Genomic DNA, 16,476 nt, shown 5'->3' with positions numbered 1-16,476 from the left:
TTGATAGTAGCATAGTTGGGATGGACAGGAGCTAGCTTATTGGTTTCATAGTAGCATAGTTGGGATGGACAGTAGCTAACACATTGGTTTGTTAGTAGCATAGTTGGGATGGGCAGTAGCTAGCACATTGGTTTGATAGTAGCATAGTTGGGATGGACAGTAGCTAGCACATTGGTTTGATAGTAGCATAGTTGGGATGGACAGTAGCTAGCGCATTGGTTTGATAGAAGCATAGTTGGGATGGACAGTAGCTAGCACATAGGTTTGATAGAAGCATAGTTGGGATGGACAGTAGCTAGCACATTGGTTTGATAGTAGCATAGTTGGGATGGACAGTAGCTAGCACATTGGTTTGATAGCATAGTTGGGATGGACAGTAGCTAGCACATTGGTTTGATAGTAGCATAGTTGGGATGGACAGTAGCTAGCACATTGGTTTGATAGTAGCATAGTTGGAATGTACAGTAGCTAGCACATTGGTTTGATAGAATAGTTGGGATGTACAGTAGCTAGCACATTGGTTTGATAGTAGCATAGTTGGGATGTACAGTAGCTAGCACATTGGTTTGATAGTAGCATAGTTGGGATGGACAGTAGCTAGCACATTGGTTTGATAGTAGCATAGTTGGGATGTACTCTAGCACATAGGTTTGATAGTAGCATAGTTGGGATGTACTCTAGCACATAGGTTTGATAGTAGCATGGTTAGGATGTACAGTAGCTAGCACATTGGTTTGATAGTAGCATAGTTGGGATGTAGCTAGCACATATGTTTGATAGTAGCCTAGTTGGTATGTACAGTAGTTAGCACATTGGTTTGATAGTAGCATAGTTGGGATGGACAGTAGCTAGCACATTGGTTTGTTAGTAGCATAGTTGGGATGGGCAGTAGCTAGCATATTGGTTTGATAGTAGCATAGTTGGGATGGACAGTAGCTAGCACATTGGTTTGATAGTAGCATAGTTGGGATGGACAGTAGCTAGCACATTGGTTTGATAGTAGTATAGTTGGGATGGACAGCAGCTAGCACATTGGTTTGATAGTAGCATAGTTGGGATGGACAGTAGCTAGCACATTGGTTTGTTAGTAGCATAGTTGGGATGGGCAGTAGCTAGCATATTGGTTTGATAGTAGCATAGTTGGGATGGACAGTAGCTAGCACATTGATTTGATAGTAGCATAGTTGGGATGGACAGTAGCTAGCACATTGGTTTGATAGTAGCATAGTTGGGATGGACAGCAGCTAGCACATTGGTTTGATAGTAGCATAGTTGGGATGGACAGTAGCTAGCACATTGGTTTGATAGTAGCATAGTTGGGATGGACATTAGCTAGCACATTGGTTTGATAGTAGCATAGTTGGGATGGACAGTAGCTAGCCCATTGGTTTGATAGTAGCATAGTTGGGATGTACAGTAGCTAGCACATTGGTTTGATAGAAGCATAGTTGGGATGGACAGTAGCTAGCACATTGGTTTGTTAGTAGCATAGTTGGGATGGGCAGTAGCTAGCACATTGGTTTGATAGCATAGTTGGGATGGACAGTAGCTAGCACATTGGTTTGATAGTAGCATAGTTTGGATGTACAGTAGCTAGCACATTGGTTTGATAGTAGCATAGTTGGAATGTACAGTAGCTAGCACATTGGTTTGATAGAATAGTTGGGATGTACAGTAGCTAGCACATTGGTTTGATAGTAGCATAGTTGGGATGTACAGTAGCTAGCACATTGGTTTGATAGTAGCATAGTTGGGATGGACAGTAGCTAGCACATTGGTTTGATAGTAGCATAGTTGGAATGTACAGTAGCTAGCACATTGGTTTGATAGAATAGTTGGGATGTACAGTAGCTAGCACATTGGTTTGATAGTAGCATAGTTGGGATGTACAGTAGCTAGCACATTGGTTTGATAGTAGCATTGTTGGGATGGACAGTAGCTAGCACATTGGTTTGATAGCATAGTTGGGATGGACAGTAGCTAGCTCATTGGTTTGATAGTAGCATAGTTGGGATGGACAGTAGCTAACACATTAGTTTGTTAGTAGCATAGTTGGGATGGGCAGTAGCTAGCACATTGGTTTGATCGTAGCATAGTTGGGATGGACAGTAGCTAGCACATTGGTTTGATAGTAGCATAGTTGGGATGGACAGAAGCTAGCACATTGGTTTGATAGTAGCATAGTTGGGATGGACAGTAGCTAGCACATTGGTTTGTTAGTAGCATAGTTGGGATGGGCAGTAGCTAGCATATTGGTTTGATAGTAGCATAGTTGGGATGGACAGTAGCTAGCACATTGGTTTGATAGTAGCATAGTTGGGATGGACAGTAGCTAGCACATTGGTTTGATAGTAGCATAGTTGGGATGGACAGCAGCTAGCACATTGGTTTGATAGTAGCATAGTTGGGATGGACAGTAGCTAGCACATTGGTTTGATAGTAGCATAGTTGGGATGGACAGTAGCTAGCCCATTGGTTTGATAGTAGCATAGTTGGGATGGACAGCAGCTAGCACATTTGTTTGATAGTAGCATAGTTGGGATGGACAGTAGCTAGCCCATTGGTTTGATACTAGCATAGTTGGGATGTACAGTAGCTAGCACATTGGTTTGATAGAAGCATAGTTGGGATGGACAGTAGCTAGCACATTGGTTTGATAGTAGCATAGTTGGGATGGACAGTAGCTAGCACATTGGTTTGATAGTAGCATAGTTGGGATGGACAGTAGCTAGCACATTGGTTTGATAGCATAGTTGGGATGGACAGTAGCTAGCACATTGGTTTGATAGTAGCATAGTTGGGATGGACATTAGCTAGCACATTGGTTTGATAGTAGCATAGTTGGGATGGACAGTAGCTAGCCCATTGGTTTGATAGTAGCATAGTTGGGATGGACAGCAGCTAGCACATTGGTTTGATACTAGCATAGTTGGGATGTACAGTAGCTAGCACATTGGTTTGATAGAAGCATAGTTGGGATGGACAGTAGCTAGCACATTGGTTTGATAGTAGCATAGTTGGGATGGACAGTAGCTAGCACATTGGTTTGATAGTAGCATAGTTGGGATGGACAGTAGCTAGCACATTGGTTTGTTAGTAGCATAGTTGGGATGGGCAGTAGCTAGCATATTGGTTTGATAGTAGCATAGTTGGGATGGACAGTAGCTAGCACATTGGTTTGATAGTAGCATAGTTGGGATGGACACTAGCTAGCACATTGGTTTGATAGTAGCATAGTTGGGATGGACAGCAGCTAGCACATTGGCATAGTTGGGATGGACAGTAGCTAGCACATTGGTTTGATAGTAGCATAGTTGGGATGGACATTAGCTAGCACATTGGTTTGATAGTAGCATAGTTGGGATGGACAGTAGCTAGCAAATTGGTTTGATAGTAGCATAGTTGGGATGTACAGTAGCTAGCACATTGGTTTGATAGAAGCATAGTTGGGATGGACAGTAGCTAGCACATTGGTTTGATAGTAGCATAGTTGGGATGGGCAGTAGCTAGCACATTGGTTTGATAGAAGCATAGTTGGGATGGACAGTAGCTAGCACATTGGTTTGATAGTAGCATAGTTGGGATGGACAGTAGCTAGCACATTGGTTTGATAGTAGCATAGTTGGGATGGACAGTAGCTAGCACATTGGTTTGATAGTAGCATAGTTGGGATGTACAGTAGCTAGCACATTGGTTTGATAGAAGCATAGTTGGGATGGACAGTAGCTAGCACATTGGTTTGATAGTAGCATAGTTGGGATGGACAGGAGCTAGCTTATTGGTTTCATAGTAGCATAGTTGGGATGGACAGTAGCTAACACATTGGTTTGTTAGTAGCATAGTTGGGATGGGCAGTAGCTAGCACATTGGTTTGATAGTAGCATAGTTGGGATGGACAGTAGCTAGCACATTGGTTTGATAGTAGCATAGTTGGGATGGACAGTAGCTAGCGCATTGGTTTGATAGAAGCATAGTTGGGATGGACAGTAGCTAGCACATAGGTTTGATAGAAGCATAGTTGGGATGGACAGTAGCTAGCACATTGGTTTGATAGTAGCATAGTTGGGATGGACAGTAGCTAGCACATTGGTTTGATAGCATAGTTGGGATGGACAGTAGCTAGCACATTGGTTTGATAGTAGCATAGTTGGGATGGACAGTAGCTAGCACATTGGTTTGATAGTAGCATAGTTGGAATGTACAGTAGCTAGCACATTGGTTTGATAGAATAGTTGGGATGTACAGTAGCTAGCACATTGGTTTGATAGTAGCATAGTTGGGATGTACAGTAGCTAGCACATTGGTTTGATAGTAGCATAGTTGGGATGGACAGTAGCTAGCACATTGGTTTGATAGTAGCATAGTTGGGATGTACTCTAGCACATAGGTTTGATAGTAGCATAGTTGGGATGTACTCTAGCACATAGGTTTGATAGTAGCATGGTTAGGATGTACAGTAGCTAGCACATTGGTTTGATAGTAGCATAGTTGGGATGTAGCTAGCACATATGTTTGATAGTAGCCTAGTTGGTATGTACAGTAGTTAGCACATTGGTTTGATAGTAGCATAGTTGGGATGGACAGTAGCTAGCACATTGGTTTGTTAGTAGCATAGTTGGGATGGGCAGTAGCTAGCATATTGGTTTGATAGTAGCATAGTTGGGATGGACAGTAGCTAGCACATTGGTTTGATAGTAGCATAGTTGGGATGGACAGTAGCTAGCACATTGGTTTGATAGTAGTATAGTTGGGATGGACAGCAGCTAGCACATTGGTTTGATAGTAGCATAGTTGGGATGGACAGTAGCTAGCACATTGGTTTGTTAGTAGCATAGTTGGGATGGGCAGTAGCTAGCATATTGGTTTGATAGTAGCATAGTTGGGATGGACAGTAGCTAGCACATTGATTTGATAGTAGCATAGTTGGGATGGACAGTAGCTAGCACATTGGTTTGATAGTAGCATAGTTGGGATGGACAGCAGCTAGCACATTGGTTTGATAGTAGCATAGTTGGGATGGACAGTAGCTAGCACATTGGTTTGATAGTAGCATAGTTGGGATGGACATTAGCTAGCACATTGGTTTGATAGTAGCATAGTTGGGATGGACAGTAGCTAGCCCATTGGTTTGATAGTAGCATAGTTGGGATGTACAGTAGCTAGCACATTGGTTTGATAGAAGCATAGTTGGGATGGACAGTAGCTAGCACATTGGTTTGTTAGTAGCATAGTTGGGATGGGCAGTAGCTAGCACATTGGTTTGATAGCATAGTTGGGATGGACAGTAGCTAGCACATTGGTTTGATAGTAGCATAGTTTGGATGTACAGTAGCTAGCACATTGGTTTGATAGTAGCATAGTTGGAATGTACAGTAGCTAGCACATTGGTTTGATAGAATAGTTGGGATGTACAGTAGCTAGCACATTGGTTTGATAGTAGCATAGTTGGGATGTACAGTAGCTAGCACATTGGTTTGATAGTAGCATAGTTGGGATGGACAGTAGCTAGCACATTGGTTTGATAGTAGCATAGTTGGGATGTACTCTAGCACATAGGTTTGATAGTAGCATAGTTGGGATGTACTCTAGCACATAGGTTTGATAGTAGCATAGTTGGGATGTACTCTAGCACATAGGTTTGATAGTAGCATGGTTAGGATGTACAGTAGCTAGCACATTGTTTTGATAGTAGCATAGTTGGGATGTAGCTAGCACATATGTTTGATAGTAGCCTAGTTGGTATGTACAGTAGTTAGCACATTGGTTTGATAGTAGCAGAGTTGGGATGTACAGTAGCTAGCACACTGGTTTGATAGTAGCATAGTTGGGATGGACAGTAGCTAGCACATTGGTTTGATAGTAGCATAGTTGGGATGTACTCTAGCACATTGTTTTGATAGTAGCATAGTTGGGATGTAGCTAGCACATATGTTTGATAGTAGCCTAGTTGGTATGTACAGTAGTTAGCACATTGGTTTGATAGTAGCATAGTTGGGATGGACAGTAGCTAGCACATTGGTTTGATAGTAGCATAGTTGGGATGGACAGTAGCTAGCACATTGGTTTGATAGCATAGTTGGGATGGACAGTAGCTAGCACATTGGTTTGATAGTAGCATAGTTGGGATGGACATTAGCTAGCACATTGGTTTGATAGTAGCATAGTTGGGATGGACAGCAGCTAGCACATTGGTTTGATAGTAGCATAGTTGGGATGGACAGTAGCTAGCACATTGGTTTGATAGTAGCATAGTTGGGATGGACAGTAGCTAGCACATTGGTTTGATAGCATAGTTGGGATGGACATTAGCTAGCACATTGGTTTGATAGTAGCATAGTTGGGATGGACAGTAGCTAGCCCATTGGTTTGATAGTAGCATAGTTGGGATGGACAGCAGCTAGCACATTGGTTTGATACTAGCATAGTTGGGATGTACAGTAGCTAGCACATTGGTTTGATAGAAGCATAGTTGGGATGGACAGTAGCTAGCACATTGGTTTGATAGTAGCATAGTTGGGATGGACAGTAGCTAGCACATTGGTTTGATAGTAGCATAGTTGGGATGGACAGTAGCTAGCACATTGGTTTGTTAGTAGCATAGTTGGGATGGGCAGTAGCTAGCATATTGGTTTGATAGTAGCATAGTTGGGATGGACAGTAGCTAGCACATTGGTTTGATAGTAGCATAGTTGGGATGGACACTAGCTAGCACATTGGTTTGATAGTAGCATAGTTGGGATGGACAGCAGCTAGCACATTGGCATAGTTGGGATGGACAGTAGCTAGCACATTGGTTTGATAGTAGCATAGTTGGGATGGACATTAGCTAGCACATTGGTTTGATAGTAGCATAGTTGGGATGGACAGTAGCTAGCCCATTGGTTTGATAGTAGCATAGTTGGGATGTACAGTAGCTAGCACATTGGTTTGATAGAAGCATAGTTGGGATGGACAGTAGCTAGCACATTGGTTTGATAGTAGCATAGTTGGGATGGGCAGTAGCTAGCACATTGGTTTGATAGAAGCATAGTTGGGATGGACAGTAGCTAGCACATTGGTTTGATAGTAGCATAGTTGGGATGGACAGTAGCTAGCACATTGGTTTGATAGTAGCATAGTTGGGATGGACAGTAGCTAGCACATTGGTTTGATAGTAGCATAGTTGGGATGTACAGTAGCTAGCACATTGGTTTGATAGAAGCATAGTTGGGATGGACAGTAGCTAGCACATTGGTTTGATAGTAGCATAGTTGGGATGGACAGGAGCTAGCTTATTGGTTTCATAGTAGCATAGTTGGGATGGACAGTAGCTAACACATTGGTTTGTTAGTAGCATAGTTGGGATGGGCAGTAGCTAGCACATTGGTTTGATAGTAGCATAGTTGGGATGGACAGTAGCTAGCACATTGGTTTGATAGTAGCATAGTTGGGATGGACAGTAGCTAGCGCATTGGTTTGATAGAAGCATAGTTGGGATGGACAGTAGCTAGCACATAGGTTTGATAGAAGCATAGTTGGGATGGACAGTAGCTAGCACATTGGTTTGATAGTAGCATAGTTGGGATGGACAGTAGCTAGCACATTGGTTTGATAGCATAGTTGGGATGGACAGTAGCTAGCACATTGGTTTGATAGTAGCATAGTTGGGATGGACAGTAGCTAGCACATTGGTTTGATAGTAGCATAGTTGGAATGTACAGTAGCTAGCACATTGGTTTGATAGAATAGTTGGGATGTACAGTAGCTAGCACATTGGTTTGATAGTAGCATAGTTGGGATGTACAGTAGCTAGCACATTGGTTTGATAGTAGCATAGTTGGGATGGACAGTAGCTAGCACATTGGTTTGATAGTAGCATAGTTGGGATGTACTCTAGCACATAGGTTTGATAGTAGCATAGTTGGGATGTACTCTAGCACATAGGTTTGATAGTAGCATGGTTAGGATGTACAGTAGCTAGCACATTGGTTTGATAGTAGCATAGTTGGGATGTAGCTAGCACATATGTTTGATAGTAGCCTAGTTGGTATGTACAGTAGTTAGCACATTGGTTTGATAGTAGCATAGTTGGGATGGACAGTAGCTAGCACATTGGTTTGTTAGTAGCATAGTTGGGATGGGCAGTAGCTAGCATATTGGTTTGATAGTAGCATAGTTGGGATGGACAGTAGCTAGCACATTGGTTTGATAGTAGCATAGTTGGGATGGACAGTAGCTAGCACATTGGTTTGATAGTAGCATAGTTGGGATGGACAGCAGCTAGCACATTGGTTTGATAGTAGCATAGTTGGGATGGACAGTAGCTAGCACATTGGTTTGTTAGTAGCATAGTTGGGATGGGCAGTAGCTAGCATATTGGTTTGATAGTAGCATAGTTGGGATGGACAGTAGCTAGCACATTGATTTGATAGTAGCATAGTTGGGATGGACAGTAGCTAGCACATTGGTTTGATAGTAGCATAGTTGGGATGGACAGCAGCTAGCACATTGGTTTGATAGTAGCATCCCTACTAACACAGTGGGTTGCAGCAACGTTGCACATAAGTTGTACTTAGGTAAGTTGCAACGTTACCATCAGGCGATGTTGTGACAACGTCCATCTAAGGTCGAAAATAACTTTACCCTCCTAAGTCTAATTAGACTTTTCTGCAACGTTGCAGAAACATTGGCAATATGGGTCCCTGCAACGTCGTTAAATAACGTTGCTGTGACGTTGGCTTAAAGTCCTATTAGGCTAGCATTAGGATTGCAATATCCCGTGACGTCACTGCTTGCTTGGTTCACAGTTAAAGTAGGCAGGATTCTTTGCCAAACTGCTCCTGTCTTTTGTTCTTTTTTTAAATTTTCGCTTATATCCTTCATATTGTACTATGTTGAGGTGAATAACTCATCTTAGAAATGTTATTGATTGTATATTTCCCTGTTTGTTAACATTTAATGCTTTTTCATTAATTAAAACTAACGTTTCGGTGTCGACCAAGATATCATTTTTCAAAAGACGTGTCGAGAAATCCCATTCATTCTCTCGGCATTATGGAACACTTCCACTAGGGGGCGATGAGATCACTTTCCCTCCTATAGATGGGTTCGCCGTCTACGTCACAGCGGGGTGCGCACGCACGCAGCCTCTTTGGGAAAAAGGAACGAGCGAACGAGGAACGAACTCGCTAGCCACAGTAGCTCCGTTTCGTGTAGCTAATTATGCCTCAAAGCTGCTGTGCTGTGAACTGTACAAACAGAAAAGGACAAGATGATGGCCTCAGATTCTTCAGCATCCCCTCGATATGTCACCCTTTTCAGAGGAACCGTCGAAAGCTGTGGTTTAAAGCCATAAAGAGAGCAGATTGGGGACTAAAACACTTTTTTTGTGTGGTGCGCACTCATCTCTGGTAAGTTATCTAGCTAGTCACCTCGGGGTTTTTTCCTCATCAAATTACATTGATTTGACTGTTGGTTTAGCTATTTATTTGTTTACTTACCGGTAATAATTTAAGTAAACAGAAGTAACTCAACCTGCACGCTAAACTAAGTTCAGGAATTGGAAGCCCAATGCTAGCTAACTAACGTTAGCTAGTGCTAGCTAACACGCTACCTAATGCTAGCTAACACGCTACCTAGGGCTAGCTAACACGCTACCTAATGCTAGCTAACACGCTACCTAGGGCTAGCTAACACGCTACCTAATGCTAGCTAACACGCTACCTAGGGCTAGCTAACACGCTACCTAATGCTAGCTAACACGCTACCTAATGCTAGCTAACACGCTACCTAGGGCTAGCTAACACGCTACCTAGGGCTAGCTAATACGCTACCTAATGCTAGCTAACACGCTACCTAGGGCTAGCTAACACGCTACCTGATGCTAGCTAACACGCTACCTAGGGCTAGCTAACACGCTACCTAGTGCTAGCTAACACGCTACCTAGGGCTAGCTAACACGCTACCTAGGGCTAGCTAACACGCTACCTAGTGCTAGCTAAGTCAAGGCCCGAACTTGACTAATGTTTAGACAATATTGAAAATACTCCGACAAACTATTGCAAATCTTTTTTCTGTTACTGCTGGCTTTGTGTTCGCCGCGAACATTTGCAGAAACATAAGCAAGCGAACGGTCTGAGATGTTAAGTTTTGTGTTAGTTAACGTTAATATAAAATGGCCGCTGGACTGAGGGAAATTGTTTGTTTGACTCTGCTGAATTTGGGTTTTCCCCAAGTCCACAACTGGTACTGTTTGCATTTTAAGCTGTTAAAAAATACTGGCGGGGGGGAAAAAGATCATTACTCATTATTCTGAGGAAAACAGGATGGCTGAAATGTATTGATTATGGTACTTTATGCACACAGATCATTACGAAGGTGCCAGGCTCATGGCAAAGGTCTTTGAGCAGCAGTCGTCGATGGACGAGCGCCAGGACGTTAGAAAGAGACGGCGCAACACGCGCTATCACTCCAGTGACGAAGGTAATATACTAAAGTGCATTCAACAGTCCCAAAAGAGTAGTACTTTTGAAATCGAGTAGTCTGAGCTAATTTACTGATATTCCACTAGATATTCCAAGCCCCGGGCAGCCATTGGTCCCCACTATGCAGGCCAAAGACCAGGTGCCGGAGTTGAAAGGCCTCTGCCAGCGGTCCAGTACAATCCACGTGTGCTGTACAATCCAGGTATGCATGTTTGTGTTGAAACAGTATGCCTACTGCACACTGATAGTTGGACTATTTTTTTATTTATTTTGAATACCATTTTACTCATCTTGCAGATTTTCCATTTAGTTTTATGTCAATGTACTTATAGCCACATCTGTGTTTATCTAGATTTCCAGAGGTCTGTACATCAGCAGTTCTCAGAGATGCGGGAGCAACTCCGTGAGCTTGCACGGACTGTGAGGGAACTGGCCCAGAGCACGCGGCCTGTGGAGTCTGGAGCCCAGGGAGAAGTGCTGGATGTACTGAACCCTGCCCAAACGGACGAGGAGCTGCAGGTCTGTGAGGCCAGGTTGAAGGACCGGGAACATCAGAGGAAGATGGTGAGTGTCTGCAGGGCGGAACTTTGTCTTATTTTTGCAGTGCAGGGAAGGGTACAGTAAATGACTCTTTGTTTTGCAGACACAATACCTAGGTGCCATTGGTGGCAGAGACTTGGCGGACACAGTCCGGCGGGTGCTGTCAGCTGTAGCCACACATGCGGTGTGGAGCGCCTACAGTGTGCACGGGAAGAAGGGGAAGAAGCCACTGAAGAGTTTGACACTCTTCAATGTTCTAACATGTAAGAAATGGTTCATATTTTGAATATTTTTTAATACATCGTCTTTGTTCCATGACCGATGTGAATTGAAACCATTACCTTTCTTGATAACTTAAAGGTGCAGTGATGGTCTCCATGCCAAAGGCTACGATGGCGGAGGTGGCCGCCCAGCTGCAGGAGACATTGAAACATGCCCCTGCTAAATGCAGAAGGGTAAGTGATGTCTTTTTTTTTGGTTTCTCCTACCCAGTGTGACTGCATGGTTCCAAAGATTGTGTACCACTTTTTTGTGCATGTATGTGCGTTGTGTATTTACGGCCATTTCATTGTGTCTTTAGGTATCTGCAGAAGTCCGCCTGAGCACAGCCCATCCAAGCACAGTCCATCTGAGCACTCCCCAGCATTCTGATGAGGAAGACTTCCCTTCCTAGCTGCCCCCCAGCCCATCTGAGCACAGCCCCCCCCCCCCAGCCCATCTGACGCCCACCCGCAGCCCATCTGAGCACAGCCCCCCCCCCAGCCCATCTGAGCACAGCCCCCCCCCCCAGCCCATCTGAGCACAGCCCCCCCCCCAGCCCATCTGAGCACAGCCCCCCCCCCCCAGCCCATCTGAGCACAGCCCCCCCCCCCCAGCCTATCTGAGCACAGCCTGCCATTTTTTTTGTAAATAACTGTTTTTGTATTTTTTTTAATCCTTTTTGTTTTTAAACTTGTTTATCATGTTGCAGGCCAGACATTGTGTCCTTTTCTAATAAAATAAATTGTTCTTGACTGAATGGTGTTGTGTCATAACTTTTGTACCATAATTTTGCTTGCTGCATTGACTATGACATTAATAGGCTCTTTGCACAAGCTCCACTACTTCCTGACACTCTACAGGCGTATTTCTTTCCTGTCCTATACTAGTGGATGGAAGTGATTGATCAGGTGTGCTGCACACCGGATTCATCGCTATTGCTATCCAATAGTATAGGACGGTAAAGAAATATGCCTGTAGTTTCAGGAAGTAGTGGAGCTTGTGCAAAGAGCTGATTTGTTTTGTAATGCAAATTATAAATGTAGCCAACGGAAGTGTAGACCACGTTGCAGCAACGTAACAAAGTAATATATAAACGTGTATACAACGTTGCAGCAATATACATCGAAATCATCGCGGAAATCACAACGTTGTGTACACATTGCAGGCACGTTGCAGACACGTTGGACCTGCACGTTGCAGCAACTTGTGTGCAGATACCGCGTTTGCGTTGCATGCACGTTTAACTTGACGTTGAGTGGACCATACAAAAGTCTAAATTGCACGTTTCTGCAACATTGCTGCAACCTGATTGTGTTAGTAGGGATAGTTGGGATGGACATTAGCTAGCACATTGGTTTGATAGTAGCATAGTTGGGATGGACAGTAGCTAGCCCATTGGTTTGATAGTAGCATAGTTGGGATGTACAGTAGCTAGCACATTGGTTTGATAGAAGCATAGTTGGGATGGACAGTAGCTAGCACATTGGTTTGTTAGTAGCATAGTTGGGATGGGCAGTAGCTAGCACATTGGTTTGATAGCATAGTTGGGATGGACAGTAGCTAGCACATTGGTTTGATAGTAGCATAGTTTGGATGTACAGTAGCTAGCACATTGGTTTGATAGTAGCATAGTTGGAATGTACAGTAGCTAGCACATTGGTTTGATAGAATAGTTGGGATGTACAGTAGCTAGCACATTGGTTTGATAGTAGCATAGTTGGGATGTACAGTAGCTAGCACATTGGTTTGATAGTAGCATAGTTGGGATGGACAGTAGCTAGCACATTGGTTTGATAGTAGCATAGTTGGGATGTACTCTAGCACATAGGTTTGATAGTAGCATAGTTGGGATGTACTCTAGCACATAGGTTTGATAGTAGCATAGTTGGGATGTACTCTAGCACATAGGTTTGATAGTAGCATGGTTAGGATGTACAGTAGCTAGCACATTGTTTTGATAGTAGCATAGTTGGGATGTAGCTAGCACATATGTTTGATAGTAGCCTAGTTGGTATGTACAGTAGTTAGCACATTGGTTTGATAGTAGCAGAGTTGGGATGTACAGTAGCTAGCACACTGGTTTGATAGTAGCATAGTTGGGATGGACAGTAGCTAGCACATTGGTTTGATAGTAGCATAGTTGGGATGTACTCTAGCACATAGGTTTGATAGTAGCATAGTTGGGATGTACTCTAGCACATAGGTTTGATAGTTGCATAGTTGGGATGTACAGTAGCTAGCACATTGGTTTCATAGAATAGTTGGGATGTACAGTAGCTAGCACATTGGTTTGATAGTAGCATAGTTGGGATGGACAGTAGCTAGCACATTGGTTTGTTAGTAACATAGTTGGGATGGGCAGTAGCTAGCATATTGGTTTGATAGTAGCATAGTTGGGATGGACAGTAGCTAGCACATTGGTTTGATAGTAGCATAGTTGGGATGGACAGTAGCTAGCACATTGGTTTGATAGTAGCATTGTTGGGATGGACAGTAGCTAGCACATTGGTTTGATAGTAGCATAGTTGGGAAGGACAGTAGCTAGCACATTGGTTTGATAGTAGCATAGTTGGGATGGACAGTAGCTAGCACATTGGTTTGTTAGTAACATAGTTGGGATGGGCAGTAGCTAGCATATTGGTTTGATAGTAGCATAGTTGGGATGGACAGTAGCTAGCACATTGGTTTGATAGTAGCATAGTTGGGATGGACAGTAGCTAGCACATTGGTTTGATAGTAGCATAGTTGGGATGGACAGCAGCTAGCACATTGGTTTGATAGTAGCATAGTTGGGATGGACAGTAGCTAGCACATTGGTTTGATAGTAGCATAGTTGGGATGGACAGTAGCTAGCACATTGGTTTGATAGCATAGTTGGGATGGACAGTAGCTAGCACATTGGTTTGATAGTAGCATAGTTGGGATGGACATTAGCTAGCACATTGGTTTGATAGTAGCATAGTTGGGATGGACAGTAGCTAGCACATTGGTTTGATAGTAGCATTGTTGGGATGGACAGTAGCTAGCACATTGGTTTGATAGTAGCATAGTTGGGATGGACAGTAGCTAGCACATTGCTTTGATAGTAGCATAGTTGGGAAGGACAGTAGCTAGCACATTGGTTTGATAGTAGCATAGTTGGGATGGACAGTAGCTAGCACATTGGTTTGTTAGTAGCATAGTTGGGATGGGCAGTAGCTAGCATATTGGTTTGATAGTAGCATAGTTGGGATGGACAGTAGCTAGCACATTGGTTTGATAGTAGCATAGTTGGGATGGACAGTAGCTAGCACATTGGTTTGATAGTAGCATAGTTGGGATGGACAGCAGCTAGCACATTGGTTTGATAGTAGCATAGTTGCGATGGACAGTAGCTAGCACATTGGTTTGATAGTAGCATAGTTGGGATGGACAGTAGCTAGCCCATTGGTTTGATAGTAGCATAGTTGGGATGGACAGCAGCTAGCACATTGGTTTGATAGTAGCATAGTTGGGATGGACAGTAGCTAGCCCATTGGTTTGATACTAGCATAGTTGGGATGTACAGTAGCTAGCACATTGGTTTGATAGAAGCATAGTTGGGATGGACAGTAGCTAGCACATTGGTTTGATAGTAGCATAGTTGGGATGGACAGTAGCTAGCACATTGGTTTGATAGTAGCATAGTTGGGATGGGCAGTAGCTAGCATATTGGTTTGATAGTAGCATAGTTGGGATGGACAGTAGCTAGCACATTGGTTTGATAGTAGCATAGTTGGGATGGACAGTAGCTAGCACATTGGTTTCATAGAATAGTTGGGATGTACAGTAGCTAGCACATTGGTTTGATAGTAGCATAGTTGGGATGGACAGTAGCTAGCACTTTGGTTTGATAGTAGCATAGTTGGGATGGACAGTAGCTAGCCCATTGGTTTGATAGTAGCATAGTTGGGATGGACAGCAGCTAGCACATTGGTTTGATAGTAGCATAGTTGGGATGGACAGTAGCTAGCCCATTGGTTTGATACTAGCATAGTTGGGATGTACAGTAGCTAGCACATTGGTTTGATAGAAGCATAGTTGGGATGTACAGTAGCTAGCACATTGGTTTGTTAGTAGCATAGTTGGGATGGGCAGTAGCTAGCATATTGGTTTGATAGTAGCATAGTTGGGATGGACAGTAGCTAGCACATTGGTTTGATAGTAGCATAGTTGGGATGGACAGTAGCTAGCACATTGGTTTGATAGTAGCATAGTTGGGATGGACAGCAGCTAGCACATTGGTTTGATAGTAGCATAGTTGGGATGGACAGTAGCTAGCACATTGGTTTGATAGTAGCATAGTTGGGATGGACAGTAGCTAGCCCATTGGTTTGATAGTAGCATAGTTGGGATGGACAGCAGCTAGCACATTGGTTTGATAGTAGCATAGTTGGGATGGACAGTAGCTAGCCCATTGGTTTGATACTAGCATAGTTGGGATGTACAGTAGCTAGCACATTGGTTTGATAGAAGCATAGTTGGGATGGACAGTAGCTAGCACATTGGTTTGATAGTAGCATAGTTGGGATGGACAGTAGCTAGCACATTGGTTTGTTAGTAGCATAGATGGGATGGGCAGTAGCTAGCATATTGGTTTGATAGTAGCATAGTTGGGATGGACAGTAGCTAGCACATTGGTTTGATAGTAGCATAGTTGGGATGGACAGTAGCTAGCACATTGGTTTCATAGAATAGTTGGGATGTACAGTAGCTAGCACATTGGTTTGATAGTAGCATAGTTGGGATGGACAGTAGCTAGCACTTTGGTTTGATAGTAGCATAGTTGGGATGGACAGTAGCTAGCACATTGGTTTGATAGTAGCATAGTTGGGATGGACAGTAGCTAGCACATTGGTTTGATAGAAGCATAGTTGGGATGGACAGTAGCTAGCACATAGGTTTGATAGCATAGTTGGGATGGACAGTAGCTAGCACATTGGTTTGATAGTAGCATAGTTGGGATGGACATTAGCTAGCACATTGGTTTGATAGTAGCATAGTTGGGATGGACAGTAGCTAGCACATTGGTTTGATAGTAGCATTGTTGGGATGGACAGTAGCTAGCACATTGGTTTGATAGTAGCATAGTTGGGATGGACAGTAGCTAGCACATTGCTTTGATAGTAGCATAGTTGGGAAGGACAGTAGCTAGCACATTGGTTTGATAGTAGCATAGTTGGGATGGACAGTA

At 43.3% G+C, this 16,476-nt stretch overlaps 1 protein-coding gene across 1 annotated transcript; it reads left to right on the top strand.

Annotated features, from left to right (window-relative positions):
• Positions 1-10,850: 10,850 nt before the first annotated feature.
• On the top strand, positions 10,851-11,755 carry LOC311314362 (uncharacterized protein; the record flags this gene model as incomplete). The annotated part of the gene is made up of 4 exons (XM_084444699.1): positions 10,851-11,027; positions 11,107-11,266; positions 11,364-11,458; positions 11,584-11,755. 4 exons carry the CDS (start codon positions 10,851-10,853, stop codon positions 11,674-11,676), a joined length of 525 nt encoding a protein of 174 aa, XP_084300825.1. The 3' UTR covers positions 11,677-11,755.
• Positions 11,756-16,476: the final 4,721 nt, after the last annotated feature.

Source organism: Borostomias antarcticus, assembly GCF_949987555.1.
Source record: "Borostomias antarcticus genome assembly, chromosome: 10".
NCBI lineage: Eukaryota > Metazoa > Chordata > Actinopteri > Stomiiformes > Stomiidae > Borostomias > Borostomias antarcticus.
The sequence above is the reverse complement of the archived record's forward strand: the minus strand, read 5'-3'. Positions and strand labels throughout refer to the sequence as shown.